Source organism: Oncorhynchus kisutch, unplaced genomic scaffold, assembly GCF_002021735.2.
Source record: "Oncorhynchus kisutch isolate 150728-3 unplaced genomic scaffold, Okis_V2 scaffold3040, whole genome shotgun sequence".
NCBI lineage: Eukaryota > Metazoa > Chordata > Actinopteri > Salmoniformes > Salmonidae > Oncorhynchus > Oncorhynchus kisutch.
In genome coordinates, this window is record NW_022264985.1 from 65,932 (window position 1) to 82,923 (window position 16,992).

A 16,992-nucleotide genomic window follows, 5' to 3' on the forward strand; every position below is an offset into this window, starting at 1 on the left:
GAATGCTCTGGTAGCCATGCTGTTTAAGTATGCCTTGAATTCTAAGTAAATCACAGTGTCACCAGCAAAGCACCCCCACACCATAACACCTCCTCCTCAATGCTTCACGGTGGGAACCACACATGCGGAGATCATCCGTTTATCCACACCGTCTCACAAAGACACAGAGATTGGAACCAAAAATCTCTAATCTGGACTCCAGACCAAAGGACAAATTTCTACCGGTCTAATGTCCATTGCTCAAGTTTCTTGGCCCAAGCAAGTCTCTTCTTCTTATTGGTGTCCTTTAGTAATGGTTTCTTTGCAGCAATTCGACCATGAAGGCCTGATTCCCGCAGTCTCCTCTGAACAGTTGATGTTGAGATGTGTCTGTTACTTGAACTCTGTGAAGCATTTATTTGGGCTGCATTGTATGAGGCTGGTAACTCCAACCAATTTATACTCTGCAGCAGAGGTAACTCTAGGTATTCCATTCCTGTGGCGGTCCTCCTGAGAGCCAGTTTCATCACAGCACTTGATGCTTTTTGCGACTGCACTTGAAGAAACTTTCAAAGTTCTTGACATTTTCCATATTGACTGACCTTCATGTCTTATGTCTTAAGTAATGATAGAATGCCGTCTCTCTTTGCTTATTAGAGCTGTTCTTGCCATAATATGGACTTGGTCTTTTACCAAATAGGGCTATCTTCTGCTTACAGCTAATTAGCTCAAACGCATTAAGGAAATAAATTCCACAAATTAACTTTTAACAAGGCACACCTGTTAATTGAAATGCATTTCAGGTGACTACCTCATGAAGCTGGTTGAGGGAATGCCAAGAGTGTGCAAAGCTACCTTCAAGGCAAAGTGTGGCTATTTGAAGAATCTCAAATATTCTTGCGTTGTACCCAATGATTTATGAAAACTTGCTTGGTAGGTCAATGTCCTCATTGTGGTTAATTTAATACGTTTTATGTACACACTTTATTTGAATATTTATGAAATTAATATTGTTATATTTGGTAACACTTATTTGTTTTCCCTCGACTCCAACCCAATTCTATGGAACGGACGTGGGTGTGGCTAGGTCTACATAAGGGTGCTAATTTAAACAACTCACAAGAGGTCTGAGGAAGGCCGTGAGGCCGATACGTAAAGCTCATTAAAGATCAGTGACACCATCACCTGCAAAAAAAAGATAGCTCAGATGTGCAAGTGCCTTTTGAAATATTTTTTGATTTGTTTAACACTATTTTGGTTACTATATGACTCCATATGTGTTATTTCATAGTTTTGATGTCTTCACAATTATTCTACAATGCAGAAAATAGTAAAAAATAAAGACAAACCCTTGAATGAGTAGGTGGTTCTAAAACTTTTGACCGGTTGTGTATGTAATTGAGAATATCTTACCATAAATATACACACTATAATGACTTGCTCCAGACTGATACTGCCCTTATACTGCAAAGTGAAAACGTTAGAAAACGTTAGCGTTTAAAACTGTATAGCTTTATTATGAAAAGAACAAGGATCCTCTCACGGCCCCCATTTGATAGAATATTATTTGGTTCCGCCCATATTTTCGTAATGGTTGATGTTAGTTGTAGTTTTCATGCCCCTGGTATGCAGTGAACTTCATTTTGATTGAGTCACGCAAAAAAACACAAAGTCCCAGAATCCCTAGCGAAGAGGGTTCGGTCTGAAGTTACCACAACAGGAAGCGTCACTGTGCTAAAAACATTGGAGTAGGAAAAGTGCAACAAAACGCTGTCGAACACGAAGCTGCAGGAATGTTTCCTTTTAAGAAAATGTGTTGATTTGTGAAATAATATTTTTATAATCCACAACTTCTCTTCATTTGATCGGCATCCATCTTGAGAACTGTCGAATTTGCGTCACTAGCAGCCCTCGATAGATAGCTTGTGTTGACCAAAATGGATGACAGCAAGGTATGTGGTTCTCTTCATGTTGTTTAACTAGCTAAACATGTTTTTGGGCTTAAATCAGTCATGTATGTTAATGCTTTTCTGGTGTATTGTTACTATTGGGGGAATTGTCTTTACACAGACAACGATCTCAGATGAAAACAATTGGTGTTTGCTTCTCTAACAAGAGGTTAGATACTGGTGCACTAACTATAGTCTCTGAATAACAAGGCACTGTGTTTTCTTTCTGCCGTTATCGCGATAGATGGTGGGAGGTAAAGTCAAGAAACCCGGTAAACGAGGCCGTAAACCCGCTAAGATTGATCTGAAAGCGAAGTTGGAGAGGAGCAGGCAGAGCGCCCGGGAGTGCCGAGCCAGGAAGAAGCTCCGGTATCAGTACCTAGAGGAACTCGTGTCCAGCAAGGAGAGGGCCATCTGCGCCCTGAGGGAGGAGCTGGAGATGGTGACTACATCACCCCGTTCTTCCTAAATGCACCAGCTATTCCCGTCAATTATCTAAACCACTCATTTGGTGTTGAAAAATCCGACGATATTTCACAAAATGATAATTATTTTCTTTACCTGCCTCTTGAATAAAGGCCTAGTCTATCCTGTAGAAACTTCTGGAGACACTGACAGTCACATCACTAATATAGCTAACATTCTAAACAAGCTGCTGTGTTGTGTAGCTTAATAGGTGTTTCCAGACCACAGCTTTTTTTTTGCAGCCAACTCTGTCATCTAACTCTGTTGGTTTCTCCTTCAGTACAAGCAGTGGTGTACAGCCATGGACCAGGGGAAGATCCCGTCTGAGATAAAGGCCCTACTGACGGGAGATGAACAGAAGCCTCCTCAGAGCTCCTCCACCAAGAGCTCCAAGAACAGCAACCAGAGCTAATGTGTTGGGAGTGCCAGACCAGAACTAGTCTGACTGTCAGTTTGTTAGAGGTGGCAGCCCTGGGTTGTATTCATTAGGGAAATTATATCAAATGTTGTGCAACAGAAAACAGGGTGTTCATATAATACCTACCCCCTTTTTCCATCCCGTTTGCTTCCGTTTGTTGCCCTGGTGAATACGACCCAGAGCGAGTCTGTCTGATGAAAGGTTCCAGACCAGAGCTAGGCAGTAGGTACTCAGTCTGTCTAATGAAAGATTCCAGACCAGAGCTAGGCAGTAGGTACTCAGTGTCATGCCAGACCGCTCCACTGTATAAGGCCTCTGTGACAGAGAGTGAAGAGGTGTCTCACCGGTCTGTCTGTTTCAGCCCCTCCCCCTCTAGAGGAGACGCACAGCAACAGAACTGTCAGAGACACATATCATTACTAACGCTGGAGGACCTTCAGAGTAATAGCTCGTATTATTTACAGTTGTAATCCACATTTACTGGCCTGATTTATCATGCGTGGTTCACTATTGCAACTCTTGGATTCGTTAATGTTAGTAATGTGAGATGTTATTAGCTGCAGCTTTAGACAGCAGTATTATTGAACAGTCTATGTTAATCTCCATGTTTTAGCTTCTACGTGTGAGAATTGAGGAAGTGTTTAATGGTACATGGATGAAACCAGGACAGAAGAAGTGAAAGGGTTTAGGCTGTGCATGTCCTACCTGGCCATTCAGACAAAACAAAGCACATATTCACCTTCAAATAAGGAATTACTCTTTGACCTTTTATTGGTTAGTTTGTGTTGGGAAAGGAGCAGAACTATGGTAACATCCCAAATGGCACTCCATTCCCTAAATAGAGCCCTGGTCTAAAGTAGTGCACTATATAGGGAATAGGGCACCATTGGGGACATGTATATCTTGTCATAGCAGAAAAGATGTCATGTATCTGCAGAGATGATGTAATGATATACAGCACTGTATGTTGAATTTATTTATATATTTGTATTGGATCACAGAAAGCCCTTTTTCCCCGGTTTTGTAGTGTGATGTTGTAGAACGTATAGAAGGTCTGACAGACAAAAGAAAGATCTTTCCCATTTTGTAGAGATGTTCAAGTCTCTTGTTTGTGTGAAAGGCTAGAATGGGGACACGTCCTTACCAGAACAGAAGCTGCTGAGGCATTGCTCCACCTATGTTGTCTTTCAGTAACATTACATTGTATCATGTGGTATCTAATCGAGGCCTAGACGACTCATGTTCTTTCACCATAATGCAACCAAAATATAGTAGCCTGTACCTGTTTTGGTTTACAAATGATGATTCTATTGTCCTAAGGAAATTAAATAAGGACTCATTAATAGACATTCATTCTGTCTGACACTCATTAATATACATTAATTCTGTCTGACACTCATTAATAGACACTCATTCTGTCTGACACTCATTAATATACATTAATTCTGCTTGACACTCAGACACTCATTAATAGACATTCATTCTGCTTGACATTTTGTTACATTACAGCCTTATTCTAAAATGGATTAAATGATATATTTTTCTCTTCAATCTACACACAATACCCCATAATGACATCACAATACCCCATAATGACATCACAATACCCCATAATGACATCACAATACCCCATAATGACATCACAATACCCCATAATGACATCACAATACCCCATAATGACAACAGGTTTTTAGAAATGTTTGTTCATTTTTCAAAATTCAGACGCTTTGCTGTGAGACTTGAAATTGAGCTCAGGTGCATCCTGTTTCAATTGATCATCTTTGAGATGTTTCTCCAACTTGGAGTCCACCTGTGGTAAATTACATGTCTTTGGAAAGGCACACACCTGTCTATATACAGTCCCACAGTTGACAGTGCATGTCAGAGCAAAAACCAAGTCATGAGGTCAAAGGAACTGTCCATAGAGCTCCAAGACAGGATTGTGTGGAGGCACAGATCTGGGGAAGGGTTCCAAAACATGTCTGCAACATTGAAGGTCCCCAAGAACACAGTGGCCTCCATCATTCTTAAATGGAAGAAGTTTGGAGCCACCAAGTCTCTTCCTGGAGCTGGCCGCCCGGCCAAACTGAGCAATTGGGGGAGAAGGGGCTTGGTTAGGGAGTTGACCAAGAACCCGATGATCGCTCCAGAGTTCCTCTGTGGAGATGGGAGAACCTTCCAGAAGGACAACCATCTCTGCAGCACTCCACTCCACCAGTGGCCAGACGGAAGCCACTCCTCAGTAAAAGGCACGACAGCCTGCTTGGAGTTTGCCAAAATGCACCTAAAGGATTCTCAGACCATGAGAAACAAGATTCTCTGGTCTGATGAAACCAAGATTGAACTCTTTGACCTGAATGCCAAGCGTTACGTCTGGAGGAAGCCTGGCACCATCCCTACGGTGAAGCATGGTGGTGGCAGCATCATGATGTGGGGATGTTTTTCAGCGACATTCTGAGAGAATAGTCAGGAGAGAAAGCTCCTTGATGAAAACCTGCGCCAGAGCGTTTAGGACCTCAGACAGGGGCGAAGGTTCACCTTCCAACAGGACAACAACCCTAAGCACACAGCCAAGACAACACAGGAGTGGCTTCAGGACAATTTTCTGAATGAGTGGCCCAGCCAGAGCCCGAACTTGAACCCGATCGAACATCTCTGGAGAGACCTGAAAATATCTGTGCAGCGACGCTCCACATCCAACCTGACAGAGCTTGAGAGGATCTGCAGAGAAGAATGGGAGAAACTCCCCAAATACAGGTGTGCCAAGCTTGTAGCGTCAGACCACAAGAAGACTAGAGGGTGTAATCACTACCAAAGGTGCTTCAACAAAGTACTGAGTAAAGGGTCTGAATACTTACAACAACAAAAACAAAAAACCTGTGTTTGCTTTGTCATTATGAGCTATTGTGATGTCATTATGGCGTATTGTGATGTCATTATGAGGTATTGTGATGTCATTATGGCGTATTGTGATGTCATTATGAGCTATTGTGATGTCATTATGGCGTATTGTGTGTAGATTGAAGAGGGGGCAAAAAAACAATTGAATCCATTTTAGAATAAGGCTGTAACGTAACAAAATGTGGAAGAAGTCAAGAGGTCTGAATACTTCCTGAATGCCCTGTGTAGGCAGCCTCCTGCTGTCCTCCATGTTAAAACAGAGAAAAGATACAACTAAGGAAAGGATCAACATGTTCAGAATGTTACCTGGAGGACAATGGGGCAGGGTCTTTTTCAACTTCAGCCAATGGGAGGATTATATATATATTTTCAAATCTAGTCCAGAGGAGGGTCATGTAATCAAATCTAGTCCAGAGGAGGGTCATGTAATCAAATCTAGTCCAGAGGAGGGTCATGTAATCAAATCTAGTCCAGAGGAGGGTCATGTAATCAAATCTAGTCCAGAGGAGGGTCATGTAATCAAATCTAGTCCCGAGGAGGGTCATGTAATCAAATCTAGTCCAGAGGAGGGTCATGTAATCAAATCTAGTCCAGAGGAGGGTCATGTAATCAAATCTAGTCCAGAGGAGGGTCATGTAATCAAATCTAGTCCAGAGGAGGGTCATGTAATCAAATCTAGTCCAGAGGAGGGTCATGTAATCAAATCTAGTCCAGAGGAGGGTCATGTAATCAAATCTAGTCCAGAGGAGGGTCATGTAATCAAATCTAGTCCAGAGGAGGGTCATGTAATCAAATCTAGTCCAGAGGAGGGTCATGTAATCAAATCTAGTCCCGAGGAGGGTCATGTAATCAAATCTAGTCCAGAGGAGGGTCATGTAATCAAATCTAGTCCAGAGGAGGATCATGTAATCAAATCTAGTCCAGAGGAGGGTCATGTAATCAAATCTAGTCCAGAGGAGGGTCATGTAATCAAATCTAGTCCAGAGGAGGGTCATGTAATCAAATCTAGTCCAGAGGAGGGTCATGTAATCAAATCTAGTCCAGAGGAGGGTCATGTAATCAAATCTAGTCCAGAGGAGGGTCATGTAATCAAATCTAGTCCCGAGGAGGGTCATGTAATCAAATCTAGTCCCGAGGAGGGTCATGTAATCAAATCTAGTCCAGAGGAGGGTCATGTAATCAAATCTAGTCCAGAGGAGGGTCATGTAATCAAATCTAGTCCAGAGGAGGGTCATGTAATCAAATCTAGTCCAGAGGAGGGTCATGTAATCAAATCTAGTCCAGAGGAGGGTCGTGTAATTCAAATGTCAATATGTCTATTTTTTGTTGTTGTTGTTGTTTGTTGCTTATTAGGCTATATTTATATATATTCTGTATATATGTGTGTTCTGCTGCTGCCCCTCATCTCTGATTCTTTGTGTGTTCTGATGCTGCCCCTCATCTCTGATTCTTTGTGTGTTCTGATGCTGCCCCTCATCTCTGATTCTTTGTGTGTTCTGATGCTGCCCCTCATCTCTGATTCTTTGTGTGTTCTGATGCTGCCCCTCATCTCTGATTCTTTGTGTGTTCTGATGCTGCCCCTCATCTCTGATTCTTTGTGTGTTCTGATGCTGCCCCTCATCTCTGATTCTTTGTGTGTTCTGATGCTGCCCCTCATCTCTGATTCTTTGTGTGTTCTGATGCTGCCCCTCATCTCTGATTCTTTGTGTGTTCTGATGCTGCCCCTCATCTCTGATTCTTTGTGTGTTCTGATGCTGCCCCTCATCTCTGATTCTTTGTGTGTTCTGATGCTGCCCCTCATCTCTGATTCTTTGTGTGTTCTGATGCTGCCCCTCATCTCTGATTCTTTGTGTGTTCTGATGCTGCCCCTCATCTCTGATTCTTTGTGTGTTCTGATGCTGCCCCTCATCTCTGATTCTTTGTGTGTTCTGATGCTGCCCCTCATCTCTGATTCTTTGTGTGTTCTGATGCTGCCCCTCATCTCTGATTCTTTGTGTGTTCTGATGCTGCCCCTCATCTCTGATTCTTTGTGTGTTCTGATGCTGCCCCTCATCTCTGATTCTTTGTGTGTTCTGATGCTGCCCCTCATCTCTGATTCTTTGTGTGTTCTGATGCTGCCCCTCATCTCTGATTCTTTGTGTGTTCTGATGCTGCCCCTCATCTCTGATTCTTTGTGTGTTCTGATGCTGCCCCTCATCTCTGATTCTTTGTGTGTTCTGATGCTGCCCCTCATCTCTGATTCTTTGTGTGTTCTGATGCTGCCCCTCATCTCTGATTCTTTGTGTGTTCTGATGCTGCCCCTCATCTCTGATTCTTTGTGTGTTCTGATGCTGCCCCTCATCTCTGATTCTTTGTGTGTTCTGATGCTGCCCCTCATCTCTGATTCTTTGTGTGTTCTGATGCTGCCCCTCATCTCTGATTCTTTGTGTGTTCTGATGCTGCCCCTCATCTCTGATTCTTTGTGTGTTCTGATGCTGCCCCTCATCTCTGATTCTTTGTGTGTTCTGATGCTGCCCCTCATCTCTGATTCTTTGTGTGTTCTGATGCTGCCCCTCATCTCTGATTCTTTGTGTGTTCTGATGCTGCCCCTCATCTCTGATTCTTTGTGTGTTCTGATGCTGCCCCTCATCTCTGATTCTTTGTGTGTTCTGATGCTGCCCCTCATCTCTGATTCTTTGTGTGTTCTGATGCTGCCCCTCATCTCTGATTCTTTGTGTGTTCTGATGCTGCCCCTCATCTCTGATTCTTTGTGTGTTCTGATGCTGCCCCTCATCTCTGATTCTTTGTGTGTTCTGATGCTGCCCCTCATCTCTGATTCTTTGTGTGTTCTGATGCTGCCCCTCATCTCTGATTCTTTGTGTGTTCTGATGCTGCCCCTCATCTCTGATTCTTTGTGTGTTCTGATGCTGCCCCTCATCTCTGATTCTTTGTGTGTTCTGATGCTGCCCCTCATCTCTGATTCTTTGTGTGTTCTGATGCTGCCCCTCATCTCTGATTCTTTGTGTGTTCTGATGCTGCCCCTCATCTCTGATTCTTTGTGTGTTCTGATGCTGCCCCTCATCTCTGATTCTTTGTGTGTTCTGATGCTGCCCCTCATCTCTGATTCTTTGTGTGTTCTGATGCTGCCCCTCATCTCTGATTCTTTGTGTGTTCTGATGCTGCCCCTCATCTCTGATTCTTTGTGTGTTCTGATGCTGCCCCTCATCTCTGATTCTTTGTGTGTTCTGATGCTGCCCCTCATCTCTGATTCTTTGTGTGTTCTGATGCTGCCCCTCATCTCTGATTCTTTGTGTGTTCTGATGCTGCCCCTCATCTCTGATTCTTTGTGTGTTCTGATGCTGCCCCTCATCTCTGATTCTTTGTGTGTTCTGATGCTGCCCCTCATCTCTGATTCTTTGTGTGTTCTGATGCTGCCCCTCATCTCTGATTCTTTGTGTGTTCTGATGCTGCCCCTCATCTCTGATTCTTTGTGTGTTCTGATGCTGCCCCTCATCTCTGATTCTTTGTGTGTTCTGATGCTGCCCCTCATCTCTGATTCTTTGTGTGTTCTGATGCTGCCCCTCATCTCTGATTCTTTGTGTGTTCTGATGCTGCCCCTCATCTCTGATTCTTTGTGTGTTCTGATGCTGCCCCTCATCTCTGATTCTTTGTGTGTTCTGATGCTGCCCCTCATCTCTGATTCTTTGTGTGTTCTGATGCTGCCCCTCATCTCTGATTCTTTGTGTGTTCTGATGCTGCCCCTCATCTCTGATTCTTTGTGTGTTCTGATGCTGCCCCTCATCTCTGATTCTTTGTGTGTTCTGATGCTGCCCCTCATCTCTGATTCTTTGTGTGTTCTGATGCTGCCCCTCATCTCTGATTCTTTGTGTGTTCTGATGCTGCCCCTCATCTCTGATTCTTTGTGTGTTCTGATGCTGCCCCTCATCTCTGATTCTTTGTGTGTTCTGATGCTGCCCCTCATCTCTGATTCTTTGTGTGTTCTGATGCTGCCCCTCATCTCTGATTCTTTGTGTGTTCTGATGCTGCCCCTCATCTCTGATTCTTTGTGTGTTCTGATGCTGCCCCTCATCTCTGATTCTTTGTGTGTTCTGATGCTGCCCCTCATCTCTGATTCTTTGTGTGTTCTGATGCTGCCCCTCATCTCTGATTCTTTGCTGGGAGCACAATATCAATTGCGCCTATAGGCTATTCAGTGTGGTCTCAATCAAATGATCCTATAGGCTACGAAGTGCATGCTGGGAGAAGCACAGAGCAACGTTAGAAGATGAGAAGGAGGACCGGAGGTCAACTTTGATAGCTGGCTACTACTATAATAGATTATTATTAAAAAACAATATGTTTCCTGCCCATGTATGTATTGACCCGACAATAAACCGAATTCTAGTAACTTACATTGTGTTGAAATTTGAAGCAGCAGCCGCGACACAATCAATCAGAAATGGACAGCTCAAGGTGCTGAATGGAGGCAAATCAGAGATTCATGTAAACAGTCTTCATTTGAATTAGACCTTACTAACAACAAGAGGGCTTTGTGTTGGAGCCTATAGACCTTACTAACAACAACACGTGTATAGCTGTAACAGACATTTCTGCTGCTTTTGAGACACGGTTCGATCACTCCTTGGTCACTACTTGTTGAGTAAATTAAAACACTAACCAATCACAACCCAGTACCTATTGGTCACTACTTGTTGAGTAAATTCAAACACTAACCAATCACAACCCAGTACCTATTGGTCACTACTTGTTGAGTAAATTAAAACACTAACCAATCACAACCCAGTACCTATTGGTCACTACTTGTTGAGTAAATTAAAACACTAACCAATCACAACCCAGTACCTATTGGTCACTACTTGTTGAGTAAATTAAAACACTAACCAATCACAACCCAGTACCTATTGGTCACTACTTATTGGTCACTATAGCTGACACCCGCATAGCTGACACCCGCATAGCTGACACCCGCATAGCTGACACCCACATAGCTGACACCCGCATAGCTGACACCCCCATAGCTGACACCCGCATAGCTGACACCCGCATAGCTGACACCCGCATAGCTGACACCCGCATAGCTGATGTTTTGGTGGTGTCTGAGGGTGAACTGTGTCAGAGCTGTCAAATCCACATAGTGGTTGTTTTGGTGGTGTCTGAGGGTGAACTGTGTCAGAGCTGTCAAATCCACATAGTGGTTGTTTTGGTGGTGTCTGAGGGGGAACTGTGTCAGAGCTGTCAAATCCACATAGTGGTTGTTTTGGTGGTGTCTGAGGGGGAACTGTGTCAGAGCTGTCAAATCCACATAGTGGTTGTTTTGGTGGTGTCTGAGGGGGAACTGTGTCAGAGCTGTCAAATCCACATAGTGGTTGTTTTGGTGGTGTCTGAGGGTGAACTGTGTCAGAGCTGTCAAATCCACATAGTGGTTGTTTTGGTGGTGTCTGAGGGGGAACTGTGTCAGAGCTATATAAACATTGGGTTGTTATTTTACCTGAAATGCACAAGGTCCTTTACTCCAATTAATCCACACATAAAACGGTCAACCGAATCGTTTCTAGTCATCTCTCCTCCATCCAGGCGTTTTCTTCTTTGGACTTTATATGGCGATTGGCATCTAACTTTCACAAGAGGTATTACCACAACCGACCGACCGAGTTCATCTTTCAATCACCCACGTGGGTATAACCAATGAGGAGATGGCATGTGGGTATATGCTTCTATAAACCAATAAGGAAATGGCATGTGGGTATATGCTTCTATAAACCAATGAGGAGATGGCATGTGGACATATGCTTCTATAAACCAGTGAGGAGATGGCATTTGGACATATGCTTCTATAAACCAATGAGGAGATGGGAGAGTCAGGACTTGCACCGAGTTCAGCATCACAAATAGTACTGACTTCTATAGCGCTTGGCAACGCAGACTGCTGTCCACTATGTTTTAATTATAATTTTGGGTCTTAGGGGAGGGTTTAGGGGAGGGCCACTTGTTCAGGGGAGGGTTTAGGGGAGGGCCACTTGTTCAGGGGAGGGTTTAGGGGAGGGCCACTTGTTCAGGGGAGGGTTTAGGGGAGGGCCACTTGTTCAGGGGAGGGTTTAGGGGAGGGCCACTTGTTCAGGGAGGGTTTAGGGGAGGGCCACTTGTTCAGGGAGGGTTTAGGGGAGGGCCACTTGTTCAGGGAGGGTTTAGGGGAGGGCCACTTGTTCAGGGGAGGGTTTAGGGGAGGGCCACTTGTTCAGGGAGGGTTTAGGGGAGGGCCACTTGTTCAGGGGAGGATTTAGGGGAGGGCCACTTGTTCAGGGGAGGGCCACTTGTTCAGGGGAGGGTTTAGGGGAGGGCCACTTGTTCAGGGGAGGGTTTAGGGGAGGGCCACTTGTTCAGGGAGGGTTTAGGGGAGGGCCACTTGTTCAGGGAGGGTTTAGGGGAGGGCCACTTGTTCAGGGGAGGGTTTAGGGGAGGGCCACTTGTTCAGGGGAGGGTTTAGGGGAGGGCCATTTGTTTAGGGGAGGGCCACTTGTTCAGGGGAGGGTTTAGGTGAGGGCCACTTGTTCAGGGAGGGTTTAGGGGAGGGCCACTTGTTCAGGGAGGGTTTAGGGGAGGGCCACTTGTTCAGGGAGGGTTTAGGGGAGGGCCACTTGTTCAGGGAGGGTTTAGGGGAGGGCCACTTGTTCAGGGAGGGTTTAGGGGAGGGCCACTTGTTCAGGGGAGGGTTTAGGGGAGGGCCACTTTTTCAGGGAGGGTTTAGGGGAGGGCCACTTGTTCAGGGAGGGTTTAGGGGAGGGCCACTTGTTCAGGGGAGGGTTTAGGGGAGGGCCACTTGTTTAGGGGAGGGCCACTTGTTCAGGGAGGGTTTTAGGGGAAGGCCACTTGTTCAGGGAGGGTTTAGGGGAGGGCCACTTGTTCAGGGGAGGGTTTAGGGGAGGGCCACTTGTTCAGGGAGGGTTTAGGGGAGGGTTTAGGGGAGGGCCACTTGTTCAGGGAGGGTTTAGGTGAAATATATTTTACTGAAGGGAGGACCATCCATTTTAATTTCAGAGAGGTCAGATGTTCCTCCATGTAACACTGATTATTAAAAAGGTTCCCTCCCTGACTGTTCTCCATGTAACCCTGATTATTAAAAAGGTTCCCTCCCTGACTGTTCTCCATGTAACCCTGATTATTAAAAAGGTTCCCTCCCTGACTGTTCTCCATGTAACCCTGATTATTAAAAAGGTTCCCTCCCTGACTGTTCTCCATGTAACCCTGATTATTAAAAAGATTCCCTCCCTGACTGTTCTCCATGTAACCCTGATTATTAAAAAGGTTCCCTCCCTGACTGTTCTCCATGTAACCCTGATTATTAAAAAGGTTCCCTCCCTGACTGTAACTGTTCTCCACTGGGATTCTCTGCCTTTGACCCTATTACAGGGGCTGAGTCACTGGCTTACTGGTGCTCTTTCATGACGTCCCGAGGAGGGCTGAGTCACTGGCTTACTGGTGCTCTTCCATACCGTCCCGAGGAGGGCTGAGTCACTGGCTTACTGGTGCTCTTCCATGCCGTCCCTAGGAGGGGTGAGTCACTGGCTTACTGGTGCTCTTTCATACCGTCTCTTCGAGGGGTGAGTCACTGGCTTACTGGGGCTCTTCCATGCCGTCCCTAGGAGGGCTGAGTCACTGGCTTACTGGTGCTCTTCCATGCTGTCCCTAGGAGGGCTGAGTCACTGGCTTACTGGTGCTCTTCCATGTCGTCCCTAGGAGGGGTGAGTCACTGGCTTACTGGGGCTCTTCCATGCCGTCCCTAGGAAGGGTGAGTCACTGGCTTACTGGGGCTCTTTCATACCATCCCTAGGAGGGGTGCGTCACTTGAGTGGGTAGAGTCACTGACGTGATCGGGTTCGTGCTGTGGGGGAGATCTTCGTGGGCTATACTCGGCCTCGTCTCGACTCGGCCTCGTCTCGTCTAGGTTGGTGGTTTACGGATATATCTAGTGGTGTGGGGGCTGTGCTTTGGCAAAGTGGGTGGGGTTATATCCTGCCTGTTTGGCCCCTGTGCCGGGGTATCATCGTTGTCATGTGTGTGTATACATGACGCTGTGTGTGTGTGTACATGATGCTGTGTGTGTGTGTGTACATGATGCTGTGTGTGTGTACATGATGCTGTGTGTGTGTGTGTGTACATGATGCTGTGTGTGTGTGTACACGATGCTGTGTGTGTGTGTGTGTGTACATGATGATGTGTGTGTGTACATGATGCTGTGTGTGTGTGTACACGATGCTGTGTGTGTGTGTGTACACGATGCTGTGTGTGTGTGTACACGATGCTGTGTGTGTGTGTACATGATGCTGTGTGTGTGTGTACATGATGCTGTGTGTGTGTGTACATGATGCTGTGTGTGTGTACACGATGCTGTGTGTGTGTGTACATGATGCTGTGTGTGTGTGTACACGATGCTGTGTGTGTGTGTACATGATGCTGTGTGCGTGTGTACATGATGCTGTGTGTGTGTGTACATGATGCTGTGTGTGTGTACATGATGCTGTGTGTGTGTGTACATGATGCTGTGTGTGTACATGATGCTGTGTGTGTGTGTGTGTGTACATGATGCTGTGTGTGTGTACATGATGCTGTGTGTGTGTGTGTGTACATGATGCTGTGTGTGTGTGTACATGATGCTGTGTGTGTGTGTACATGATGCTGTGTGTGTGTGTACATGATGCTGTGTGTGTGTACATGATGCTGTGTGTGTGTGTGTGTACATGATGCTGTGTGTGTACATGATGCTGTGTGTGTGTGTACACGATGCTGTGTGTGTGTGTGTGTACATGATGCTGTGTGTGTGTGTACACGATGCTGTGTGTGTGTGTACATGATGCTGCGTGTGTGTGTACACGATGCTGTGTGTGTGTGTGTGTGTACATGATGCTGTGTGTGTGTGTACATGATGCTGTGTGTGTGTGTGTGTGTGTGTGTGTACACGATGCTGTGTGTGTGTGTGTGTACATGATGCTGTGTGTGTGTGTACACGATGCTGTGTGTGTGTGTACATGATGCTGTGTGTGTGCGTACATGATGCTGTGTGTGTGTACATGATGCTGCGTGTGTGTGTACACGATGCTGTGTGTGTGTGTGTACATGATGCTGTGTGTGTGTGTACATGATGCTGTGTGTGTGTGTGTGTGTGTGTGTACATGATGCTGTGTGTGTGTGTGTGTGTACAAGATGCTGTGTGTGTGTGTGTGTGTACAAGATGCTGTGTGTGTGTGTGTGTACACGATGCTGTGAGTGTGTACACGACGTGTCATTGGTTCCTGGAAAGAAAAGGAATGTTAAACTGAATCTGTGTTAAATGGGAAAAAAATTGACCAGAACCTGTTGAATATTCATGTCCAGAACCTGTTGAATATTCATGTCCAGAACCTGTTGAATATTCAGGCCTTATCTCTTAACTGTAGTGTCCTCTCTACAACGTTCTGTCTCCTGTAGTGTCCTCTCTACAACGTTCTGTCTCCTATAGTGTCCTCTCTACAACGTTCTGTCTCCTGTAGTGTCCTCTCTACAACGTTCTGTCTCCTATAGTGTCCTCTCTACAACGTTCTGTCTCCTGTAGTGTCCTCTCTACAACAGTCAGTTCTTATATATATATCTGAACAACTATCCCAACATCCTCTCTGTTCTGTTCTCTCCATGTGGGGTAAAGGACAACATTTTATTTTATTCTGAGCTGTATATCTCTCTCTCTGGACAGACTGAGCTGTATATCTCTCTATACAGACTGAGCTGTATATCTCTCTATACAGACTGAGCTGTATATCTCTCTCTAGACAGACTGAGGTGTATATCTCTCTCTAGACAGACTGAGCTGTATATCTCTCTAGACAGACTGAGCTGTATATCTCTCTCTAGACAGACTGAGCTGTATATCTCTCTCTAGACAGACTGAGCTGTATATCTCTCTCTCTAGACAGACTGAGCGGTATATCTCTCTAGACAGACTGAGCTGTATATCTCTCTATACAGACTGAGCTGTATATCTCTCTGGACAGACTGAGCTGTATATCTCTCTCTAGACAGACTGAGCTGTATATCTCTCTCTGGACAGACTGAGCTGTATATCTCTCTCTGGACAGACTGAGCTGTATATCTCTCTCTGGACAGACTGAGCGTATTATATCTCTCTCTCTGGACAGACTGAGCTGTATATCTCTCTCTGGACAGACTGAGCTGTATATCTCTCTATACAGACTGAGCTGTATATCTCTCTCTGGACAGACTGAGCTGTATATCTCTCTCTGGACAGACTGAGCTGTATATCTCTCTATACAGACTGAGCTGTATATCTCTCTCTAGACAGACTGAGCTGTATATCTCTCTCTAGACAGACTGAGCGGTATATCTCTCTAGACAGACTGAGCTGTATATCTCTCTATACAGACTGAGCTGTATATCTCTCTGGACAGACTGAGCTGTATATCTCTCTCTAGACAGACTGAGCTGTATATCTCTCTCTGGACAGACTGAGCTGTATATCTCTCTCTGGACAGACTGAGCTGTATATCTCTCTCTGGACAGACTGAGCGTATTATATCTCTCTCTCTGGACAGACTGAGCTGTATATCTCTCTCTGGACAGACTGAGCTGTATATCTCTCTATACAGACTGAGCTGTATATCTCTCTCTGGACAGACTGAGCTGTATATCTCTCTCTGGACAGACTGAGCTGTATATCTCTCTCTAGACAGACTGAGCTGTATATCTCTCTCTCAGACTGAGCTGTATATCTCTCTCTAGACAGACTGAGCTGTATATCTCTCTATACAGACTGAGCTGTATATCTCTCTCTATATACAGACTGAGCTGTATATCTCTCTATACAGACTGAGCTGTATATCTCTCTCTGGACAGACTGAGCTGTATATCTCTCTCTGGACAGACTGAGCTGTATATCTCTCTATACAGACTGAGCTGTATATCTCTCTCTATATACAGACTGAGCTGTATATCTCTCTAGACAGACTGAGCTGTATATCTCTCTCTGGACAGACTGAGCTGTATATCTCTCTCTCTGGACAAACTGAGCTGTATATCTCTCTCTCTAGACAGACCGAGCTGTATATCTCTCTCTCTAGACAGACTGAGCTGTATATCTCTCTAGACAGACTGAGCTGTATATCTCTCTCTAGACAGACTGAGCTGTATATCTCTCTCTAGACAGACTGAGCTGTATATCTCTCTCTAGACAGACTGAGCTGTATATCTCTCTCTAGACAGACTGAGCTGTATATCTCTCTGGACAGACTGAGC

General features: G+C 45.1%; 1 protein-coding gene across 2 annotated transcripts; it reads left to right on the top strand.

Moving 5' to 3' along the window:
• Positions 1-1,648: 1,648 nt before the first annotated feature.
• On the top strand, positions 1,649-4,164 carry LOC116352691 (cAMP-responsive element-binding protein-like 2). 2 transcript variants are annotated; one of them, XR_004208908.1, is made up of 4 exons: positions 1,678-1,931; positions 2,173-2,370; positions 2,674-3,037; positions 3,086-4,164. XR_004208908.1 is itself a non-coding variant. In XM_020455157.2 (3 exons), exons 1-3 carry the CDS (start codon positions 1,917-1,919, stop codon positions 2,803-2,805), a joined length of 345 nt encoding a protein of 114 aa, XP_020310746.2. In that variant the 5' UTR covers positions 1,649-1,916; the 3' UTR covers positions 2,806-4,164. The 2 variants fall into 2 exon arrangements, 1 of the variants encoding a protein (XP_020310746.2); XM_020455157.2 differs by having other exon boundaries at positions 1,649-1,931; positions 2,674-4,164.
• The last annotated feature ends 12,828 nt before the right edge of the window (positions 4,165-16,992 follow it).